At 50.3% G+C, this 11,129-nt stretch overlaps 1 protein-coding gene and 2 long non-coding RNA genes across 3 annotated transcripts; 2 read left to right on the top strand and 1 right to left on the bottom strand.

Moving 5' to 3' along the window:
• Positions 1 to 423: 423 nt before the first annotated feature.
• Positions 424 to 1,178, top strand: LOC140847212 (uncharacterized). The gene is made up of 3 exons (XR_012126961.1): positions 424 to 644; positions 746 to 844; positions 978 to 1,178. It is a non-coding gene; the product is annotated as an uncharacterized lncRNA (long non-coding RNA).
• Positions 1,179 to 6,421: 5,243 nt separating this feature from the next.
• Positions 6,422 to 11,129, top strand: LOC140847208 (uncharacterized). The gene is made up of 3 exons (XR_012126954.1): positions 6,422 to 7,287; positions 7,690 to 7,731; positions 10,487 to 11,129. It is a non-coding gene; the product is annotated as an uncharacterized lncRNA (long non-coding RNA).
• Positions 8,959 to 10,452, bottom strand: ZIM3 (zinc finger imprinted 3; the record flags this gene model as incomplete). Its single annotated transcript, XM_073226318.1, is given in 3 exon segments — positions 8,959 to 9,553; positions 9,556 to 10,261; positions 10,264 to 10,452. Coding segments are annotated over 3 exon segments (1,038 nt in total), but the record flags the coding sequence as incomplete, so codon positions are not given.

Genomic DNA, 11,129 nt, shown 5'->3' with positions numbered 1-11,129 from the left:
TTGGGCCGGGCACCGCAACCTGGGCTCCGGGAAAAAACATTGCCCACTTCTCGAAAAGAAAACCAAGCCTTGAGGAAGGCGGGGTCACTTTCTCGTGACCCCATATCTTCGTTCGAATAGGTGCTGAGAACCGTTCTTGTGGCGGCCGGGATTCTAAGCCCCACACGGCCTGGAAAGTTCCACGCGAGTCTCCCAGCCGCCTCCGCATCGCCGCTCCAGCCGCAGTTCCCATGGCGACAGGGCTCAGCCTGCGTCCCCGAGACCCGCGGTGGCTCGTGAGGACCGGGGTCGCTCGCCCCGGGCCCGCTGAGCTGCGGGGGGCGCAGGCCTGACGCCTCCCCTCTGGGACGGGCGCATCCCGTGGAAAATGGGGTCTTCGCAGAAAGGGGAAAAAGAAACCCCAAACCTGTGTGTCGTGTGGAAATCATAGGCTGCTGTTGCGCAGCGCGGCCTTTGTTCTCCCCGGTGACGTTATTTGACCGAGTCCTTCCTTCAACAGGTATTCACTGTGTGCTGTTTGCCGGACACCGTTCCGGGTGGTGGGCGTCCAAAAAGACACAGCCTTGTTCTCATGGCACTTGGCGTCCGATTGGAAGAGGGAGCAAATACAAAGGGATCTGTATTTATGTCTAAAAATAATATCTGTAAGTGTGACATATATATACATAAATGTAAATTGATTACAGGTAAGTAGATGTGCATACATGTACATGACACACGTTTGTGTCTGTATTCATCTGTGTAGATACGTTAAAACCCCGACAGTATCATGTCCTCTGGAGAATAACCCGGGGAGAGGCTGGGGCCGCCTGCGCAGGAGGCGGTCAGGCACCTACGAGGAAAGGTAAAGGGGACCGGTGAGCAGGCAGCTGTCTGACTGACAGGCCGGAAGGAGCTGTACCTGCCGACCCAAACCGGAACTGTGGTTTCAGACCCCGGCCCTAACGTCCCTCGTTTCTCCGTTTCTCGGGGTCCAGAACTTCACAGGTCAGATGAGACCCAGCTTTCGCTGACATGCAAACGACCAGTGAAGAGGCTCCTGTGCCGAGAAACTGCTGCCCTCTTGAGGAGAGGTGTGGAGGGTCCTCCTCTGTGGCTTCGTGACTCAAGGATCTGCCCAGTCCCCAAAGGGCCACTTGCACTTAATTGTCCTAAGTGCTGGGAATGCAGGATGAACAGGATAGACGACTGTCATGCAGGGATGCGGAAAGCCAATAATTACAGAATAAATTGGCAAGACCATTCCAGACTCTAAAACCAGGCGATGAAATACAATCCCAGCCACACATGCACACCACACCATGCTTTCAGTTTTAAGTTTTCCAGTAGCCACATTTAGAAAGTAAAAAGACACAGGTGGAATTCATCTTAACAACAGGCTTTATTTAATCCAACATAAGGAAAATGCTATCATTTAAATCAATGACACCAGGATAAAACAATGATCAGAGTGTGGATAAAGTGAAGGTTCCTGTGGCCAGAATTCTCACCTGGCCCTGGTTGGCTAGCTCACTACATGCATGTGGGCAATGTGTTGTTATTGGCTTCAGCCCTGCCCAGTGCTCTGGGTGACACGGTGGCACGGCTGCAGGAGAGCAGAGCAGAGGCTGGAGTGGTGGCACTACTGAGAAGAGAGGCCCAGAGAATGGCTGGGGGGCAGAGGGGCCCAGAGGCAGAGACCCGCTTGCTGCACGCAGACTCGCTCCGAGTGGACGGGATTTTAATGAGTGACCTGCCACCTAGAAATAAAGTTGGTTGTAACCCTTTCACCCCAAGAACATCCTACTGTCGTTTCTTTGGTCACACCGAATCCATATTGAACTTGCCCAGGGCTGAAGCCCATTGGCAAGACAATGAGATATCTTACTTTTTCTTTTTTTACTAGGTTTTCAGTCTCTGGTGTGTCTTTCACGGCCTCAGCGAATCTCACCTGGACTAGGCACAGTCCAAGCACTCAACAGCCACAAGAAGCTTGCGGCTACCATATCGGCAGTCACAGCTCTGCAAAGTGCTGTGGAGAAAATTATCGGAGTAAAGAGGCAAAGCGTGCTGGGTTGTCCAGGGGATGGGTACCTCGGACAAGATGTTTTGCTTCAGGAAGTGTGGAGAGTAGCCCAGGAATTTGCACTTCAACAGGCCTCACCCACCCAGATGACCCCGCTGGCCGCCTGGGTAGTGGGCCCTGGGTGGGCAGGGGGTCATCAGATCCCCCCAACCGTCCTCCCAACTGGAAAGATGATTATACCCATTGAGAAGAGTAAACTGAGGCTTCAGAGAGGTGGAGTCAATTACCAAAGACCCTGTATTTTCATGCACTCACAAGAAATACAGGTGTTTATTGGCCGCCTGCTCTGTGCCAAGACAGGGTTCTGCTCCGTACATTGTGTGATGGGAGGGTCCAGGAAATGCCAGCCTCTGGGCTGCCCACTGCATCTCCTCCTGGCTTCCTGTCTCCCACACCAGCTAGTTTCCATGGCAACAGTCAGTGGCTACCTGCTGAGAACCCCTGAGGGTGGACATCACAATGGCCGGTGGGGATGGTGTGAGGGAGGGTTTAAATCCCGTAGTCCCTCCCACCACCCCTATTACTGGGCACTCAATCCTTTAGTGCTGGTTAAGAGGTGTCCTTAGATGGGGTCTATGCAGAAAGGGGGGTTGAGAAAGAAAATGGCCACGCAAGCTGCTCCTGACTTAAAGGAGTCACGGTTGGCCATTCTGCAGCTGCCCCAGCTGTGGGGCCCTACGGGCCTGCTCTCGCCATTCAACAGCGTCTCATTCTTCCTTCTACGTGAGATGATTGAGTGCCCGGGGCGTTGTAGGCGCTTGAATATAATTGCAAAAAAAACACTTATTGTAAGGAATGACAATGGGGCTGAAAAAGCTCGCAGTGCCTTTCTCCGGAGGAACACACATTTGAGGGGTCCACTTACCCTTGTTTCAGAACATATCGGGCAACCTTCCGGTACCTGTGAGCCCCCAGCCAGCCCAAGAAACCAACGGTAATTTGAATGAAACCAAAGAATCCTGCATGACTACTTTCAAGATCAGTGGAAGCAAAAAGTACATGGAGACTTTTGGCAGCGCATCCAGAAAATGATGGCTGTTGATTTGAGATGCTGAGATGATTAATCGCAATTGCAAATCTCAGAACAGGCACTTCCCAGTGTGACGTTCGGTGCCTGGGCAAAGTCTCTGTGGCTTCAGGAAGGGAGGCAGACAGTGTGGGGGACAGGGCGGTGAACATCTGCTTGAGCAAGTGCAGGCTTGTTTTTTTTCCCACAAAACTGCATAAACTCTTGTCATTATTTTCTTCTAATGATGAGGGGCCTGCTCACAGACTGTTTTTTCAAAAGCATGGCCATTCTGGCTCTAAAATATCCTGGTCCGAAGTATGAGATGGTGGCTTGGAGGGGAAGATTTGCACAGAAGTATGTGGGGAATACACTTCCAAGTGCTTATGTCATGGTCCCAGGCAGTGGGACGAACAACTCAGATATTATTACAACATGCATGCAGAGAGATCGTCTGAAATCCATGGAGTCCGGGGAGTCAGCGTCAGCCCGGGACGTTGGGCCACAGTCCTGCTGACAGGCTCTGCTTGGTGAATGCAAACTTAAATTTTTATCAACTCTAGTTTTTATTGTACCACAGCTTGTAATAGCAAGCTGCTGGGAACAAACTCAGATGTTCTACAAGAGGGGACTAGCTAAATGCTGATAAATGCACTCAATGGAATTCTGTGCAGCTGTGTGAAATTCTAAGGACATTCTTTAGGAACCAAAGGGTAAAATCTACAGTGAAGTGAAAACAAGGTGCCTAATAATGTGAAGGGTGGCTACTATTGTGTAAAAAAGGGGAAAAAGAACATGTAACATATAAAAATATATACAATGCAATAAAAAGTATTTTAACAATATGTAAAATATGTAATAGAATACATAAGTACACATACAGGTAGAGACTGTCTCTGCACACCATGGGGGCTGGTGGATGGGGTGGTGACTTAGGTTGATGCTATAGACCAATGTTTCTGTCCAAAATTCATAGGCTGAGATCTACTCCCCAGAGTGATGAGTTAGGAGGTGGGCCTTTGGGAGGGTGGCAGGGGGAGCCCTCCCCAATGGGATCAGCGCCCTTATAAAAGGGGCCCCACAAGGTCACTATAGTTAGTAATACTGTATCGCATATTTGAAAGTTGCTAAGAGAGTAGATCTTAAAAGTTCTCCTCACAGGAGAAAACAATTTGTAGCCACATGTGGTGATGGATGTTCCTAGACTTATTTTGGGGATCATTTTGAAATATATACAAATGGAAGCATTACATTGTACACCTGAAAGTAGTATAATGTTTATATGTCAATTACCACTCAATTTTTTTTTTTTTAAAAGGAGGCTCCAGAGAGTTCGCTTGTCCCCTCCCATAATGTGAGGTCATAGTGAGAAGGCGCCTGCGAAGCAGGAAGGGCTTCTCACCAGACACCAAGGCTGCTGGCACCTTGATTTTGGACATCCAGCCTGCAGAACTGTGAGGCACGTCTGTTGTTTAAGCCACCCAGTCTGTAGCACTTTGTTATAGGAGCCTCAGCAGATTCATACACCCTCTGTGTTTATGACAATGCACACGTTCACACGGACCCGTGCAGCTCCCATGAGTGCACACACACACATGTCTGTAGGTGCACCAGGACAGTGAGGGGCCGGAATTGGTGTCTTCAGGGGTTAACAGAAACCTCACAGCCCACAAACCACGGACAATACTGGCTCCGTCTCAGAGAGACCTGAAGCTTCCACTGGCTCCAGTCCCCACGTTCTTCTCACTCATGAGGCCGGCCCTTCTCTTCCTCTCCCCAGATTTTCTTCCCTTGGCAACAGGATGAGGTTCAAATTAGTGGTTTTGCAGGGACTGAGAAAAGGACCTGATTCACACCCAAGCAGTCGCGAGACAGAGAGGCCTGAATGAAACGAGGGCACCGGCCTCACACAGAGGCCTAAGGTGATGGTGATCTGGCGCAGGAGAGAGAGGGCCGCACACTGTATTTTGGAGACAACAGGTGAGGAGAAGGTCGGTGCGATGGCCACTGCAGATGGATTGCACGCATGGGTTCCAGGCAAGGGCATAAATGAGGAATCACTTCTGGGTTTCCACCTCGAGCGATTCGGTGGATCCCAGTGGGGTTTGCCAAGAGGGCCTGCCTGGCACCAACAGAGAGAGATCACGGTGTTCCTCCGGCCATGTGGGGATGTGTGGGGGAGGTGTGGATCTGCTGGGGGCAGCGGGAATGGAGAAGGATTTGGAGGCCTACCACTGAGGCGTGAAAAGCACAAAGCACAGCAAGCTTGTGCTCTGGGAGAAAATATCAGGACATTAGTGTCTCCCCAGTGGCCAGATGAAACCCCAGCTCGAAAATCATCGACAGGGCTTTCCACTGAGCTGAAGGTCAGGCCGGAGTCCAAGAATTCTATACATCGCCATGTAATTAAGGGTGGGGAAGGTTTCTCTTAGACATGAAACAATACTGGCAGTATCCAGAGACATCTGTTTAAAACCACATTGATGTGAACACCCACCTGTTTTGCAGATTACCCCTGGATTCAGTCCTCCACCAGCTTCCATCCAAAGTGTGGGAACTGACAACATGCCTTCTTTAATCCCAGGCTTTATGTATTTTAGAAGCTTTTATAGTGCTGTCTGGCCACACTAAGTGTAGAACGCTTCTGGAATCAATTTCCCTAGGAATGAGACGTTTTGCAGTACCTAATTTGTACCCTCTTGCTAAAAATATTGGGATGTATTTGTTGCTTCCCTAGGAACACGTCTGTACGTGCATGTGCAGGCATATGCGTAAATACGACTGGGCCGATAATTCTGCGGAAGGGAACTCTCATAGTCTGGATTCTGGGCACCAGATTCGGATGAGAAATGCTTTATCAAAGCCATCTCATTTCCCCTCCGAAGAGCCCTCGAGCCAGGCACAGCTCTACCCTCCATTGTAACAGGAAACCGAGGCGGGCTGGGGGACAGAGGAGGCAGCGGCAGAGCCACCAGCCACGTGCCCCAGAGGAACACCCCCGCGACCGCACCTCCACCCCCTGACCTTGGTCTTTAACTGTGCGCCTGCCCCTGGTGAGCTCTCTGGGCTCTCGGTGGCTCTGAAATGCAGATCTGGGCTATTGAACCGGGGTAAGGTTGCCAGATTAGCAAGTAAAAACACAGGGCACCCTCCTACACTGCTGGTGGGAATGTAAACTAGTTCAACCATTGTGGAAAGCAGTATGGAGGTTCCTCAAAAAACTAGAAATAGAAATACCATTTGAGCCTGGAATCCCGCTCCTTGGAATATACCCAAAAAATACAACTTCTCAGATTCAAGAAGACATATGCATCCCTATGTTTATTGCAGCACTTTTTACAATAACCAAGTTATGGAAGCAACCTAAGTGTCCATCAGTAGATGAGTGGATGAAGAAGATGTGGTACATACACACAATGGAATACTATTCAGCCATACGAAAGGAATAAATTCTACCATTTGCAGCAACATGGATGGAGCTGGAGGACATTACGCTCAGTGAAATAAGCCAGGCGCGCGCACAGGGTCCCGGTGGCATGTGACCCCACCAGCCCCACTCTGCGCTTTTCCACAGTTCAAGTCATTTTCCTCTTCCCGACTCGTCCGCTACCCTGGGCAATGCAACCCCCACCCGGAAAAACCCGGACAAAACCGGAGATTTCTTCTCCTTCCCAGTCATATTCTGCCTCGTGCCTGTCTGTCCCTGTCCCCCTCGGCCTCTCTGTCTCTGGCGCGGGGGAAGGGGCCTGCGCGCCCCGGCGCCGGCATCACCGCTTCCGAGGAGCCTTCCGTGGGCCCCCGCAGGAGCCTCGCGCGGCCTCCGTCACCAGACGCTGCCTGTGCGTCAGGACGCTTCTCAGCATCCTGGGCCGCCTTCCTCCCCTGTTCTGGCCCCGCTGTCGGCGTTTATCACGTGAGCACGCGGGGCCGAGCTCCCCGGCCCCTCGCGGACTCCGCCCTCGTTCGCACGGACGCGGCGTCACCACCTGGGCCTCCCCTGCCGGGCGCCTGTGTTCCCCTACACTGGTCATGGCGGGCCCTGGTTTTCACAGATCATCGATCTGAGGCGTGCTGGATGTTAGGGGCTGGTTACAAGGGCAGACGCCCCCAGGCGGGGCTGATGAGCCCAGGCTGTGCAAACCGCCCCCGGCTGGGCCCGGGCAACGCGGGCCTCCTCCGGCACCTTCCGTGCCTACGGGGCCGGGACCGGCGCACGGTGGGTGACGCTGGCGGAGGGGAGCGTGGGGGGCAGCGGGCGGTGTGGGGGAAGCCCCCCGACGGCGGGCTCCGCAGCCTGGGCGCTGCGGGCGGGGGCTGGGCGGCCGTGCGTCCTGCACGGGCCGCGGCCTGGCCTCCACCCGCCGGGTGCCGGGTGCCAGGAGCACCACCCGCGCCCCCACCCAGGCCGACTGTGACAACCCAGTGTCCCCGGCGTCCCCCCAGCATCGCCCCTGGGTGAGGACGGCGCTCCCGGTCGGCGGGCTCGAGCAGAGTCACGTGGCGGGTGGGGCCGTGTAAACAGTGCTGGGTCCTGGGTCGGGGGCTCCCGAAAACTTACCTTGAGAAGGCTCAGCTCTAAGTAATCGAGATTTCTTTCCTCTTTTCCTTTTACATGTAGGCTTCACGGGCCAGGAAGGACCGAGGCCACCAACACAAGGAGGTAAGCTAAGAGCCCGTCCGGGCGTTTGCAATTTGCTAAGCCTTTAATGCGCGTACAGGTCCGGAGAGAGCAGGAACTCTGGAGGCAGGCGCCCTTCGGCTGCCTGAGCCCGTCGCTCCGGCGGGCGGGCCTGCGTCGTGCATTTCTGCGGCAGGTGCTGCATGTTGTCGCTGGGTGGTGCTGGAGGCCAGGCACCGAGTGGCTTTCCCGGCTGTTCCGACAGGAATCAGACGCCGGTGAGGCTGCCTTTGCGAGCGTGGGTTCTGACCCCGTTCAGTCAAGAATCCCCACACCTTAGACTCTGCAGGACCACCACTGCAAATTTCCCACATGATCTAACTCTGCCTAACAGTTCGTCTTTAAATGAACTCACTTTACAAACAAATGTGCTATAAAACGAAGTGGCCCGTCACTTTCAGCAGGAAACTGGCAGCACTGTTACGCACGCCAGAGAGAGAGAAACAGGCTATTACACGCGAGGTGCCTAAGATTCCCAGAAAGGAGCCGTTTTCCTTCTGCACTCTCCCTAAAAGGGAAATGGGTAATTATGAGACATTTTAACAACATAAGTATTCAAAGGTGAGCTTTCTTTTTGATGCCATCAATGCGATCTAATATTACTACAGATGTGTCCATATATAGCCTTAAAATTATCTCCCATGTTGGATAAATAAACTATGCCATTTGTATGTCAAGCAAGGCATAATAAAGATTTGGAAATAATGCCTTTTCTAACAAATTAACCAGTCAAATTGTGTGCAAAGTTATAGTATGTCAGAGCCAAGAGAGATCTCAGAGCATGCCTGATAATAATAAATATTTCCTCAGCGATTCCTCTATGCCAGGCATTATCCTATGTTTTATGAGGTCATTCAGTCTTCAATCTCCACAACAAATACGGGTAGGTGGTGTTATTCCCAGTTTATGGCTTAGAAAACTGGCAGCACAGTTGCAAAGACTGGATAGCTTACAATGCTTATGTTCCAGGCCACCTTACATCCCCTGGTCCACACGTGGCCTTGGGCCTGCCAAGCAGACACACACACGTGAGACCTGGAGAGGTAAGGAGCTGCCTGGGGGCAGACTGCTTCCAGCAGACAGGAAAGGAACCCCAGGATGACTGGAGCCGACCGTGCTGGGGTTTCTTCTCCCACCCATCAAGTGAGCTGACTCATCCCCACTTTCTTTTGGAAAACCTAGGAGGAGATACTTTTACAGGTAGAAGTGTCCATGTACTCTTCCTTTTCCAATTTTGTAGATTTATCAGGTTTTTTTACTACTATTTCTCCTGGGCTTCTAAATGTATTTACTTAACGTGTTCCCAAATAAAATATATACTCAATCTGGAACATATTACTGATGCAACACTATGCTTTTATATTTTCTTATGTTTATCAACCCCAGTGAGTGAAAAGTATTTACATTTTTAAAGAAATGGATACCATTGGTCATTATTTGCTTGAATGAAATTCCATGAGAGTTTTTGGCAGGTTTGGTTTATTGCTACATCCTCAGTGTTTAAAAGTTCCTGGTATGCAAAAGGCATTTAATAAATGGTTGCTGAGCACATAAGCCAAATTACTTTTCAAGGGAGAGTTCGGATATTAAGTCCTCACTGTCCTCGTCTAATAACAGGCCAGCTCAGGTTGAATTCCTGGGAAACTATTCCTGGCTACCCTTCAAGGGAAGGCATCCCCATATTTTTCGTGTGCACAGGATTCCTCTCTGTTATGCATTCTTTTCTGGTACCTAATGAGATAGGACTTGTCAATGAAAGCCTTCTGGCATTCAGAACATTTGTAAGGTTTTTGTCCTGTGTGGTCTTTCTATGCAAATTGAGGCTTAGCTTCCGGCTGAAGGATTTCCCACACTTCTGACAGCTGTAGGCCCTCTCTCCACTGTGAACTTTCTGATAGGTGTGAAGGTTTGACTTCTGAATGAAAGCTTTCCCACATCTATCACCAGTATAGGACTTGGTCCCAGTATGGATTTTTTTATGCTGAATCAGGTTTTTCTTCTAGATGAAGGTATCATCGCATAGATCACACTCATAAGCTCTCTCCCCAGTATGAATTTTCTCATGGTCCACAGCATTTGATTTCTGGGCAAAGGCCTTTTCACATATGCTGCATTTATAAGGTTTCTCTCCTGTGTGTGTCCTCTGGTGTTTCAAGAGATCTGGCTTGGAAGTGGAAGTTTTTGCGTGGACATTCCAGCCACAGGGCTTTTGTCCAGCTGTTTTCCTTTGCTGAAGGAGGGCGGAGTTCTGCTTGAGGGATTTCCCACGTTCGTTACACCCAGAGGCTCTCTCTACATTACGCCTCTTCTGGTGATTGACCCAGGATGATTTCAAGGAAAAGGCCTTTCCACGTGTTTTACATTTGTAGGGCTTCTTCTCCTCAGTATGAGTTTTTTGATGTTGGATGAGATCTAGCTCTTGTGTGTAGACTTTGCCACATTCATTGCATTTATAGGATTTGCCATCCGTGCCCCTTTTCTGATGCTGACCGATCCCCCGTTCCCCCTGAGCACACTCCCACATTTGTCACTGTCGGGGGATTTCTCACCAGCATGCATCCTTAGGTCACTCTGAAGGCATGACTTGGGACTGAATAACTTCTGACAGGCATTCCCTTCAAATTGTTTTTCTTCAAATTTGGATGGATTATGGCCAACTAGTTTTCTGTATGTTACCAGAATTTGTTTCCACACAGAGTTCCATATCTAAACTATATTTCAAATGTTTTCCAAACAGGTTGCATTCAAGGAGTCTGAGTCTTGAAGGAACATGTTTTCAGGCTGAGTCTGAAATATAGTTTAGAATAACACAGCTACTGAAGAAACTTACATGTATGGGGACATGTGACTCTGAAAAGCACAAAATAAGTTAAAAAGAGAAAAGAAAATGTCACTTCTCTTTCGAGACTCTGCTCCACATCCTGGAATCTCCAGATCTGCTCTTCCATGCCCCAGTCTCCTACTGAAACAGGGTACAAAGCAGCATCCCATGTGACTCTTTCCACACACATGACCGAAATGAAATGGCGTAAACACTCGACTGTGGCAGTCTTTCCCGTTTGGGACCTAATGTCTGGGGGAGATGGGACTGAATCTACCATTGAGGAAGGTTGAAAGAGTGGATATAATCTCAGATGGCTTTGATCAAGAATTATCAAAAAGTAGGCCGTTAGAGGGAGCTTAATGTAACAACAGACACAGATGAATAACTGCTGACAGTTTGCTCAAAGCTGGGAGCTGCGGAACGACTACACAGCTCTCATTTCAGATAAAGAGAGCCGAACGCCCACCACAGACTGTCATCAGCAGGTTACCTGCAATGCGTGCACGCTGGGGTTTTTGGGGGGTTTTCCTAAATAATAAACAGAGCTAAGTCTGTA

This window comes from Manis javanica, chromosome 17 (genome assembly GCF_040802235.1).
Source record: "Manis javanica isolate MJ-LG chromosome 17, MJ_LKY, whole genome shotgun sequence".
Taxonomy (NCBI): Eukaryota; Metazoa; Chordata; class Mammalia; order Pholidota; family Manidae; genus Manis; species Manis javanica.
This window is presented reverse-complemented; position numbering and strand designations above follow the sequence as displayed.